The 12,145-nt window shown below is 46.0% G+C and overlaps 1 protein-coding gene and 1 long non-coding RNA gene across 5 annotated transcripts in view; one reads left to right on the forward strand and one right to left on the reverse strand.

Annotated features, from left to right (window-relative positions):
- Positions 1–478: 478 nt before the first annotated feature.
- On the reverse strand, positions 479–2,034 carry LOC146353283 (uncharacterized). The gene is made up of 2 exons (XR_014788029.1): positions 1,316–2,034; positions 479–792 (listed from the first exon to the last, which is right to left on the reverse strand). It is a non-coding gene; the product is annotated as an uncharacterized LOC146353283 (long non-coding RNA).
- Positions 2,035–2,247: 213 nt separating this feature from the next.
- FAM120C (family with sequence similarity 120 member C) overlaps positions 2,248–12,145 on the forward strand; it is a 49,094-nt gene continuing 39,196 nt past the window's right edge. For 2 of the 4 annotated variants that reach the window (XM_084836121.1, XM_084836120.1), the window contains exons 1-2: positions 2,248–3,184; positions 9,623–9,869. In XM_084836121.1, coding sequence (XP_084692247.1) covers positions 2,582–3,184; positions 9,623–9,869 — 850 coding nt within the window. In that variant the 5' untranslated portion in view covers positions 2,248–2,581. The remainder of the gene's footprint in view (positions 3,185–9,622; positions 9,870–12,145) is intronic. The other 2 variants (XR_014788028.1, XM_084836119.1) reach the window with 1 other exon arrangement.

Genomic DNA, 12,145 nt, shown 5'->3' on the forward strand with positions numbered 1-12,145 from the left:
AATTTCTTTTAGAATTAATTTTAAAAATGTTCTGTATCATGCAATGCATTCATCAGTCACAAGAGAAATAACATGCATGCACGTATATACACACACACACACACACACCAATTCCAGTATATGCATTCTGAATCTCAAATGGCTGTGGCATGAGCTTTCTAGTTAGGGATGGGAAACGTGTGGCCCTCCAGATAATGTTAGACATGCTGGCTAGGGCTGATGGGAGTTGCAGCCAACATCCAGAGGGCCACGTAATCTGCACCTCTGTTCAAGGTTCCGCACCACCTATACTGAGGCCTCCCCCCCCCCACAACCCCCACAATGCACACAGACAAAAAGTTAGATACTGTTAAATGTGCACGCTAGCCGTTGGGGTACTTTATCTAATATTTACCATGCCCTTGCTCCAAGAAGTGTACAACCCCCTCCCCGCCCCCATCCTCACAACAACTATGTGACGTAGAAATATTCCACTATCCACAGTCAGGCACTGCCTTTATTAGGATCAATCAAAATGTCACATAATAGTAAGCAAGCTTTCAAGTCCTCCACAATTCTTCATCAGGCTGGATATGAAGCACAGCTCAGTCCTATGTTTACTTCGAAGTAACTCCCAGACTGGTAGGTAAGTATGCACACAGGATTGTTGTCTTACAACCCATTTCGGCTGCATGGTGCTTGCATGGAGTTATGAGGTTGCAAACATTTTGCTGGTACAGCCAGAATATCATCCTGGCAGAAGCAGGGATGTAAAGCCAGATGGAGGGTTGTTCGTTTGTTGCAGTTTTAAAGCTATAAGATGCATTTTGGAAAAAGAAAGAAAATGGTGTTGGGGTGGGGGAAATCTACAAAAGCTGCTTTGTCTTAGAGGGGAAAGACACTTTGCACATGGGCACGCTCTCCTTAGGACCTACTTAGTATTGTCCCATGCTGGAAACACTGTTCTGAACATGCTTAGAGGAGCTCAGGCTGGCCAAGCATGCTGTCCCAAGGGACATACTGAGAAACCCGGAGGGCTGTGCAGTCTGTTCGGATGGTTTTCCACTTAAGAGTATGCAGTTGTGTGGGGGGACTGGGGCGAGGTGGGGGAGCTGGGAGCAAAGATTCCTGCCTCATCACGTGAGACTTCTCAATGCTCTTGGTTGCCGATCTGCGACGCCGCCCCGGAAACGCAGGCAGCGGGCACGCGGCCTTCCATTCTCTCACTTTAATAATGTGGTTTATCGCTCAGGGCTTATAATGGTCTGTTGCTCAAGTAGCATATTTGGTTTATCGCTCAAAGATGCTTCCACCGACGTGCGTACTCATAACCTACCAGCTTTGCCTCGCGCATTTGTTGAAAATGGGCTGTGATGACGTCTCATGCAGTTAAGGTTCGTGCAAATCCTTTGGACGCTTGCCGAAGAGTCAGCCCGATTGAATTCTGTGGGACTTACTTCCGAGTAAACGAGTAGAGGTGGCGATCGGGCTGCACAAGTCTATGGCGTGATTATCCCATAAGTCAGTCTTTTTCCCTTGCCGGGCACCCTCCCATCACCCCCAGCCAGCATGGGGATGGTGGGAGCTGCAGGTCCAACACAGCTGGAGGGAAGGTGCCAGGTTGTGAATTCTGAAAGAATGTAGTCTAGATAAGTAGAGGAGGATGCTGGGTACTGTCGTTCTCCCTCAATATGGCGTCGTAATGGAAGCGAAGGGGAGGCGTAATTCTGCTACCCATGGGGGAGGGGGGCTGTCGGACTACATCTCCCAGCTTGCGAAGCGGGCCAGAGACGTGACAATATGGCGGCGTTGTTCCTCAAAAAGAATAGCTCACCAGCCTCCCCTGCTTCCAATCCCAGATGGCCTGCATCCAGTTATTATAGCCCTGGGCTGGGGTTGTATTATTTTCCTTGAGTGTGGGAAAAACTACACTCCCGTGAGCCTGCGCACCAGCGAGGCCTCACGACGAAATGAAAAAGTACGAAGGCCTTACGGTGAACGCGGGGCTTGCTGGAACTTGTAGTACTGCTAAGTATGTTTGCCAATAAGCCTCTGACTCCCGCACCTCCCCTGAGGCTGAATGACGTCGCGAGAGACGAAAGCTTATGAAAACATGGCGGGGCGCTCAGATCATTGGGAGTTGTAGTCAAAAGTTACCTTTTCCTCCGTTTATGCCCGCTTTGGGGGTAATTTTCCCCCCCGCGGGACTACAAGTCCCACGAAGCTATGCGGCGCCAGGAAAGTGTAAGGAAATCATGACAACATGGTGGCCCTTTCTGACCTGCCGGGAGTTGTAGTCTCATTATCTCGCATCTTCTTCTGACTAATAGAGATCAGGTAGAAGTGAAACTACATTTCCCGACGGGCTATAGTTTTAGCTGAGGGAAAGGAGGAGGAGAGGAGACAGGAGGAGGAGGAGGAGAAGAAAGCTACAACATGGCGGCTGCATCCATTCCCCCGAAGTGGGAGCTGTGAGAAGCGAAGCCCCAGGAGCTGGAGCAGCTTTGACTGTGCCGGGTCCTGGTTTCGGGGTGCCAGCCCCTCGGCCTTCCCCGTTTGCCCTAGCGGAAGTGGGGCCTGCACCTTTCAACTGTGCAAAGCCATGGGGGTGCAGGGCTTCCAAGAGTTCGTGGAAAAGCGCTGCCCGGGGGCAGTGGTGCCTGTGGACCTGCTGAAGCTGGCACGGGCCGTAGGGGGTCGTGGAGGCGGGGGCCCTGCCTACTGTGCAACCTTCCATCCCTCAGCTGGCTACCCCCACCCAGCTGGGGCTGCACCGGGGCTGGGACCTATGGTTGGTGCCAGCCCATACCCACACTCTCAGCATGCACCGGGGTTGGCACCCCCAGGGCCGTGCCCAGCTCGGCTTCTGGTGGATGCTGATTCCGCCTTGCAGCGCCTGTACGGCGGTTACCAGACAGACTGGGTGTGTGGGGGCCAGTGGAATGCTATGGTGGGTTACCTGGCTGCCCTTTCACAGGCCTGCCTCTACCAAGGTGGGCTGGAGTTAGCTGTCATCTTCAATGGAGGGCTTGGAAAGGAAAGGCTGCCTGAGTGGGGTAGGAAGGCCCAGGCTGAGAGACAGACAGCTCAACTAATTGCTGGGCACGTGGGCAACAAAGGTACCCCACCACCCCGGGCCTGGTTTCTTCCTCCTGCCTGCTTGGGGCACTGCGTCCGCCTGGCCATGATTCGGTTCCGGGTCAAGGTAAGGTCCATATGACCCCTCCTGAACACATCCCATTATGTCCTGTTGAGTTCTGCCTTTGCTGTTTTGAATATCTCAGTATTGGTTCTTCTACTCCTGTGCCATTATCATCCCCCCTGCCCCATTTGAGAGAGCATTTTAATCGTATTTCTGGTTACTTTTCATTTGTTTCTTTCCAAGCACAGTCTTCCAAAGCCTCATCCCATCTCAGAATTCCTTGACACTTGTCACCCTCCCTGATTAGCAGTCCTGAACCTTCCGTTACAGTTAAGGCTCCATTCCTATTAATTTCTCAAAGGCCTTTTCCTCACCTTATCTGCTGCTGATACCCTTTCTTACCTACCTTCTTTTTCACCCTACATGCATTTAATGCACTTTCCAGTCCATTATGTTATTGGTAAAACCAATATGTGACTTGACATGTACATGAGAGAGAGAGAGAGAGAGATGTTGCCATGGAGCCCTCTTTCTGACTTCACAATAAACCTACAGAAGTTATTAGCCCTCAAATTTGTATTATCCTGCACAAAAAAGAATATTTTAACCATTTATGGCCTATTGACAGACTGAAATCATAAACTGACTATTGATAAAACCTGCTTGGTCAATTGGAAGCAGTTCTTCCTTTCTACAGGTCCCCAGGCAAGTAGCTATTTATGAAGTGTATACTATACCTTTCCACACTAGGTGTTCAACTTACAAGCCTGTCAGGGTCTACCTCAGCCTTCCCCAACCTTGTGCCCTCCACCAGGGATGATTTCTCTTGTCCTTAGCTACTGGTACTAGCTATGGGATGTTACAAATTGTAGTTCAGCACATCAGGAAGGTTGGGGAAGGCTGCTCTACATCATCTCTATCCTGTCCTTAAAAACAAAACAAAAAAGACCTTTAAATTTTTGTCCTGCAAAATGTATCACTTTCCAAGGTGTGGATTTGTGAATGCTTCTGAAGCCAAGGCGTCTGGTGTTAAAAGAGTTGTGGTCAGCTGAAAAGAGTTGTGATCAGCTGAAAATAATAACATGCACTAATTCTGGGCTACCCCAGGCAGATCTTCTCAGCATAAGCATCTGTGCAATGAGAAATACCTATCTCTTTGGGGTCAAAAACAGTAGGAGTGTTGCCTGTTTAAGCCAAGCCTGGGCAATTAGGGAGTTGAGTTTTTTCTTTGACTATAACTGATTTTCCACTAGAAATATTAAAATGTGTTCATTCTCATGTCACTTCTAGTTTGCTAGAAAAACGTGAACTGGCCTAGCATATGAATCATGACAATCTAACCTTTTTTTTTCTTCTAGTGTTTGAAAGCTGCTGAGGAACTCACAATTTTGGGGTTGTAATAAATCCTGTGTTTGAAATTAAAAATAATCAAACCACAACAAATCTTGCACTTTCTTAGCACCTAAAACATACTTGGATGTGTAGCTGCTTCGGTAGTCTTCCAGTACAAGGAAAAAGTAGGTGCTATAAGAGGCTAACTTTTCATATGAGAAAATGACTCCTAATTAGAACCTACAGCTTCTGGCTCACACAACAATTCCTCTTTGGCTTGCCCAGGGGTCTCTTCTCTCTGTGGTAGGCAACACTGGCTCCTAGTTGTTTCCAACTAGTATTTTAATAGAAGATGGAGAAACATGCCCTACTGCTGGCCAAACATGAGAACTGTGTGTGTGTCATTGATGTAGAGCTGGTGCATAATATAGAAGACAGATTTTTGTTAGAATCTTGAGAATTCTTTCTTACCATCTTTCTTTCGTTCTCTCTCTCTTTTTCTCTCTCACACACCCACCACCACCAACATAGACAAACACAGCTACACACACCTTAAGTTTGGGGCAAGCAATGGCAAGCTCCAAACGATTGTATATCTACCCGTCATGATTTCTTGATCTCTGTTATCAGGCTTTTCTGAGGGTTGATCAACAAGTTTTTCACATTTGAGGGTAACAATTTGAGAAGATCAGTGCTGCAGAATAATTGCAGCCATAACCATAGCAAACTGCAGCTTGGTTATCTTCACGGGTCATAAAAATACAGTACGAGTCCTGTCATTTATGTGTGACAGATATGCAGTTAGTTGCTGAGCTGCTTATCTCCTGTGTAGGAACTGATTTGGTTATTGGCTTTTGTAAGGACAATCTGTGGTACAAGGTGTCTGCTTGCAGATGGAGAATACTGGATTTAAGCTGATTTTCACCAAATAGTTGCATGTAACCTCCTGAGGCTGAAGGTAAATTGGCAAGCAAAGGCTTGGAGATCAGCTGAGGTTGAATAAGCTGTGGAAGCAGCTGACGTGAAACAGATGAGCTTCAAATACAGCCTTACTTAGTAAATGAACAACTGTGTGTATGTGTTCACAAAACCATTTTGATCATATTTGGAAAAGCAGTTTTAAAATACCGGGCATGACGTAGCCCAGTGAAGCACTTCTAGAGTCCTGTTGATTTCAGTGTGTGGTTGGGGGTTAATATATGCTTCAGTTTCTCCATTTGAAACCATTAGGACATAAATGTGCTTAACTTCTGGATTATTCCAGTAGTAAATTGGTGGGGGGAGGAAGAAGTCCTTGAGCCCAACTAAGTTCCAGTATCACTGTGGTCAGTTTGGCTGCTGTCCTTGTATATTTTTCTCTGCTATGGTGAGGATGCAAAGCCTCACACAGACACAGCTAGTTCCACACTTCTAAAGAAACGTATGGCTTGAGTATCGTGAACAGTAGCCCCTATACCATGGTGCAAGCCAGTTTTGAAAAGGTTGGGGCTTTCAAAAGCATATTATGATATGACATGGATGTCTGCTGAACAAAGGGTGGAAAGTTAAAAATTAAATCCCAAATCAGAGCAAAGGTTCCTGCTTTGGCAGTGAGTGTGTTAAATTCCATTATACCAGTTTCCCTTTTTCTAAAAGGTCTGGAATTTTGCATTAAAGAAATACCAGACTCTGCAGTCCAGTATCTATGCTTAGAATATAGTATGACATTCATGAAGCAAATGTGTCTTATTTTGCTGTATTTGCATATTATATTTTAGTTCACTGCCTTCCCATTCCCTAAAGAACTTGGAACTATTTTGTTTCCAGTATTGTGTGTTTTAAGATTCTCTTCCTGGACAGATGAGATCTAGAAACTTGTGTTTTCTTAAAACAAAAGCTCAGCATCTCTGGACTGAAGCAGGGGCCTTGTTCTGTGGCATGATTTTAGCTATGTAGACTTCAAGAGCCTTGACCATTTGCTCTTTATTTTCACCCCTAGGATTTTGATTATGAAGGGTATGTTTTCATATCCTGCCTTTTTTTGCTTGGGAATGTGTTTTGGCTGTGGTTGACCTACCATCCAGAGTTATATGTATGTGGGGTTCTCAAACTCATGTCCCACTGCAGGCTGGAGGAGCATGTTGTAACTCTAGATACTGGTAGCATAAAGATTAATTATTTTTATTCATTTTCCTAACTTAAAAAAGTTAGGAAAATGAATAATGAAATCTTTCCGGGAGAGAGCGCAGGACAGGAAGGCCTGGCGTGCTATGGTCCATGGGGTCACGAAGAGTCGGACACGACTGAACAACAACGACTTAAAAAAACCACACTTAAAGAGGCTTACAGACATTAAATACAACAAAAGTCCATGAAACAACAATTTTTAAAATTAGCAATGCAAAGCAAAGGCTAAAACAGTTAGGTAACATGGTGCCTGCCGGCACCGTTGCACACCCGAATACCTTCCTTGGCACTCACTGAGGGACACCCCCATCACTTTTTAAAGATGAAATATATACCAATGTTTTGGTACTCACGTTGCTGTTGTCTGATTATTGCTATGGTTCTCAAATTCCCCAGCATTCACACTCCCCTTAAAATGGCCACTCATCTGTCCAGGCACAATGCCGCTGAGAAGAGTACAGTAAGATTTAAGGTCCCCACTGAAATAGAATAATCAGCAGGAATACCGAAGTTCTGAAACAACTGGTGCAGGAAACATGGATGGACAGAAATTATCAGGATAAGTCTCTAGGATACTTTGGAGACAGGAGGAACAGAGGCACATTTGTATTTCTGATCCAAAGAAGTCAAACCCCCAAAACCGCTGGTGCGAGAGAACAGTTGGAAAGAAGCTCACTGCTCATATGAATTGCCTTGTGTGATGAGACCAAGGTCCACATCCTTAATGAATTTGACCAGTCTCTTAAAAAATAAATAGAAACTATCTCTAAGGTAGTGACCGGGTTCGGACAACACACTGGCTCGTTGTGGTTTATTTAAGGTTGCATATGTAACCCGCACTTGGGGTTTGTCATGTCATGCAAACCTGGCAAGTGTGGGTTATGCAAAGGTTAAACAACCCTCGTATAACCCTAAAACAGATAATGGGTTGTGCAAGGGTTGTTTAACACTCGCATAGCCCATGCTGACTGGGTTGGCATGACACAACAGCCGCTGAACGGGGGTTGCATATTCAAAATGGCAGCTGCATGTGCTGCAGCCTCACCATGGGTTAAATAACCCACAGTGGTCTGCTGTGTCATGCAAATACCCCAGTGAGTAATCACATCTTGTAGAAATGAATCTGCCAATGTAATGATCCATTGTGCCCCTAGGTGCACCACATTCAAGAGGTCCGTTTCACACTTTTTAAAGAGACAGGGTCTTTAAGCCTTTAGGGTAGGCAAGATGTACCCAAAAGTTTGAGCCAATCCCACCATATGTCATTACCAAGGAAATGAGAACAGATAGCATTTATGAGAAGCTTGTTTCCCAGAAATGCCTAAAGATGTAATAATTTTCTTACTGGGGATGGAGGGAATAAAGCCCTTAAGATCACAGTAACAGGACCCAATCACTTTAAGGATAAATAGTTGAATAATAAGGTTATGTTAGAGCCTTGTCAGTTAAGTCAGAATGGGCCTTTATGTTGTTGTTTTTAATCTTCATTTGAAAGATTTTAACACCTTCTTTTGAAAGATTATAAACAGTCATGTTGTCCCTGCTTTGCTATTAATCACCCTTGGTTTTTAGGAATCTGTCATCCCTGGATTTTTGGAATCTGCTGGCTGGGGAATGCTGGGAGCTGTGGGGCTTTTTTCTGTCCAAGCATGCATTGGATTACACCACTAGACTCCTTTTCTCACTAAAATAGGCTTCTAGGCCAATGGCCTTCCTAGCTGGGAATAATGGAGGGCACCAGGTTGGGAAGGCTGGTAGAGTGTATATGTCCTTCTTCGATAAACAAGAAGGGTGACTGTTGATGACCAACTTGATTTGACTGTTCAGGTATGTGACATGAAATCCCCAGTGTGGGACACTTGTAAAAAAAACTTTGGACACCTGAACCTAGTGTGCATGTTAACGTTTTGCAGTCTCCAAACCTTAGAGTTGTACATTCCCACACCCCTTTCTTCTCCTTTCTCTCCCTCTCCCTTCTTCCATCAACCACTCTTAATTCCCCCCTTTATTCATTAACACTAACCATGGTTAGTGCTACATCTGCAGTGGCTGTGTTGACATGTAACACTTAAACCAGGATTTAGCATTATGGGCACAAGTCTCGGGGGGGGGGGTGCTCCCCTGCCCTCCTCCCAGGCTGCCAGAAAAGGACTCCTGTCTAGTTTTACTTTCCCCAATTCCTGGCTTGTTGTGTGTGAAATTGGGATGGTGGTTTTAAACAAACTATTCAGTTGCTGCACAAGCTAGCAACAAACCATGGATTGTTTTGCTGGATGGTTTAACAAACTAAGGGCACAATCCTATGCATGTTTAGACAGAAAAAAGTCCTATGGCTGGTGAATGCTGGGAGTTGTAGGACTTTTTTTCACTCTAACCATGCATAGAATTGTGCCCTTAACCACAATTCCTGGTTTGTATGTAGCAACAAGCCAGGAATTGCAGAAAGTGAAAGTAAACTTTCGGTCTTGCAGGAGGAGTTGTGGGGAAGCATGCATGGCCAGAGTGTGTACTTTCCCCAGCTCACAGAGGCTTATGCACGTAATTCTAAATCCTGGCTTAACGTTGCTTGCAAACTAGGCCACATGAACCATAGTTAACTTTAATCAGAGTTTGCAAAATAACATGTAGCTGAAGCACACAATCTCTAAGCATTTTGTTTTAAAGGCATTTGCACCTTTCATCTCATGAGTGGTAGTGTGAACTTTCCCTGTATATATAAGTAGTAGGAGTTGATGTGTGTAAATGAATTACCCCAAAGCGAGGTCTGTGCTCGGACTTCTTAACAAAACATATGAGTTAAAGCAAAGAGCTGGGGGGGGGGGTCCTTTGTATTTATTTATTTATTTATTTATTAGCATTTATATACTGCCTCATCTGCTAAAAAGTCATCATGGCAGTGTACAGCAATTTAAAACAATAAGAACATTAAAAATAATGCAAACGTTAAAACTACACATTTTGAAAGGCGAAAGGTACTCAGCTTTATCCCTTTTTTCCTTTCAGGTGTTCCAGAGCCTGGAGGATCATCATCAGGAAGTGGTATCCTTCTTCCGGGAGAATGGCTTCCACGGGCTGATTGCCCATGACTCAGAGTATGCCCTCTGCAACATCCCCTCATATTACAGCTCCCATGCTCTCAAGCTGAGCTGGAACGGCAAGAACCTCACCACCAACCAGTTCCTCATGCAAGAGGTGGCCAAGCAGCTAGGCCTCAAGCTGAGCAGCTTTCCCATCTTTGCTGCCTTGCTAGGTAAGTAGAAACTGTGTGTGCATTTATGTGACAGGGTTCGGATGACACCACAGCCCGCCATGGCTTAATTTACTTCCAAGGGCTGTCGCGCTGCACCAGGTGCCTGCAGGTGCTGTTTTTGCCTGGCTTGTGCAAACCGAGGCGGCAGGATTCGTTTGAGGGTTAAACAACCCTCAAATAACCCCTGCTGCCTGGATTCACATGACACGGCAAACTGGGCGCCATGCAAAAGTGGGTCCCACAGGTGCCCGGTATGACTCCACAGCCTCTGAAGGTAAATTAACCCATGGTGGGCTGTTGTGTAGAACATACTAGGTTAGTAAGTGGTCAGACGATGATCAAGGAAGAAGTGCCTATTATTATTTTATTTATTTATTTATTTCATTTCTATACCGCCCAATAGCCGAAGCTGTCTGGGCAGTTCACAAAAATTAAAACCAAACAACACACAATAAAACAATTTAAAATATATAGAACATTAAAACCACAATATAACAATACAACCACAATAAAACCTAGCAGCAGTGCAGGAGTTTAAAATACAGATTTAAAACAAAGATAAAAATTTAGAAAGCTAAAATGCTAAAATGCCTGGGAAAATAAAAAGGTCTTCACCTGGCGCCGAAAGGAATACAATGTAGGCGCCAGGCGAACCTCACTAGGGAGCTCATTCCAGAGCCTGGGTGCCACAGCAGAAAAAGCCCTCCTCCTAGTAGCCACCCGCCTCACTTCCTGTGGCAGGGGCTCACGGAGAAGGGCCGCTGATGATGATCTTAAGGTCCGGGCAGGCACATATGGGAGGAGGCGATCCTTCAGGTAACCTGGCCCCAAGCCGTTAAGGGCTTTGAATGTTAACACCAGTGCTTTGAATCGGGCCCGGAAATGGACTGGCAGCCAGTGCAGCTGGAAAAGTACTGGCGTAATATGAGCTCGCAGGCCAGTCCCTGTTAACAATCTTGCTGCCCTATTTTGGACCAGCTGAAGTTTCCAGACCGTTTTCAAAGGCAGCCCCACGTATAACGCATTGCAGTAATCCAGACGAGAAGTTATCAGAGCATGGAAGACTGTAGCTAGGCTATCTCTGTCCAGATAAGGGCGTAGTTGGTATACCAGCCTAAGCTGATAAAAAGTGCTCCATGCCACTGAGTTCACCTGTGCCTCAAGTGACAGTTCTGGATCCAAGAGCACCCCCAAACTATGAACCTGATCCTTTAGGGAGAGTGCAACCCCCTCCAGAACAGGTTGAATATCACCTAACTGGGCAGACGAACCACCCACTAACAGTACCTCTGTCTTGTCTGGATTGAGTTTCAGTTTATTAGCCCTCATCCAGTCCATTACCGTGCCCAGGCAGTGATTCAGAACATCCACTGCCTCACCTGGTTTTGATGAGAAAGAGAGGTAGAGCTGGGTGTCATCTGCATATTGATGGCACCTCAGCCCACACCTCCGGATAACCTCCCCCAGCGGTTTCATGTAGATGTTAAACAGCATGGGGGATAAAATAGAGCCCTGTGGAACCCCATGGCACAATTGCCATGGCACAGAGCAATAATCCCCCAGCACCACCTTCTGGAATCGGCCATCCAGGTAGGAGCGGAACCACTGTAGTGCAGTGCCTCCAACTCCTAACCCAGACAACCTATCCAGAAGGATACCATGGTCAATGGTATCGAAAGCCGCTGAGAGGTCCAGGAGAATCAACAGGGTCGCACTCCCCCTGTCCCTCTCCCGACAGAGGTCATCCCACAGAGCGACCAAGGCAGTTTCCATTCCAGAACCAGGCCTGAAGCCCGATTGAAATGGATCTAGATAATCTGTTTAATTCAAGAGTGCCTGGAGCTGTCCTACAACCACCCGCTCAAGCACCTTGCCCAGGAAGGGGATGTTGGCCACTGGCCTATAACTGTTAACATCCTCTGGGTCCAGGTTAGGCTTTTTCAGGAGTGGTCTAATTACCGCCTCTTTTAAAGCGGCAGGCACCACTCCCTCTCTCAAGGAGGAATTTACAACCTCCTGGACCCAGCTGGACAACCTCTCCTTGTTTGATTTAATAAGCCATGAAGGGCAAGGGTCAAGCACACAAGTGGTCGATCGGACTTGGCCAAGCACCTTGTCCGCATCCTCAGGCCTCAGTAACTGAAACTCATCCAATAAAACTGGACCAGACGGTGCTCTGAACGCCTCTACCAATGGAACTGCATTAATGGTGGTGTCCAATTCATGGCGAATCTGAGCGACTTTATCCTCAAAGTGCTGTGCAAACTCGTTACAGC

This window comes from Heloderma suspectum, chromosome 2, assembly GCF_057233095.1.
Source record: "Heloderma suspectum isolate Gila_16-S chromosome 2, 16-S_ref, whole genome shotgun sequence".
NCBI classification, from domain to species: domain Eukaryota; kingdom Metazoa; phylum Chordata; class Lepidosauria; order Squamata; family Helodermatidae; genus Heloderma; species Heloderma suspectum.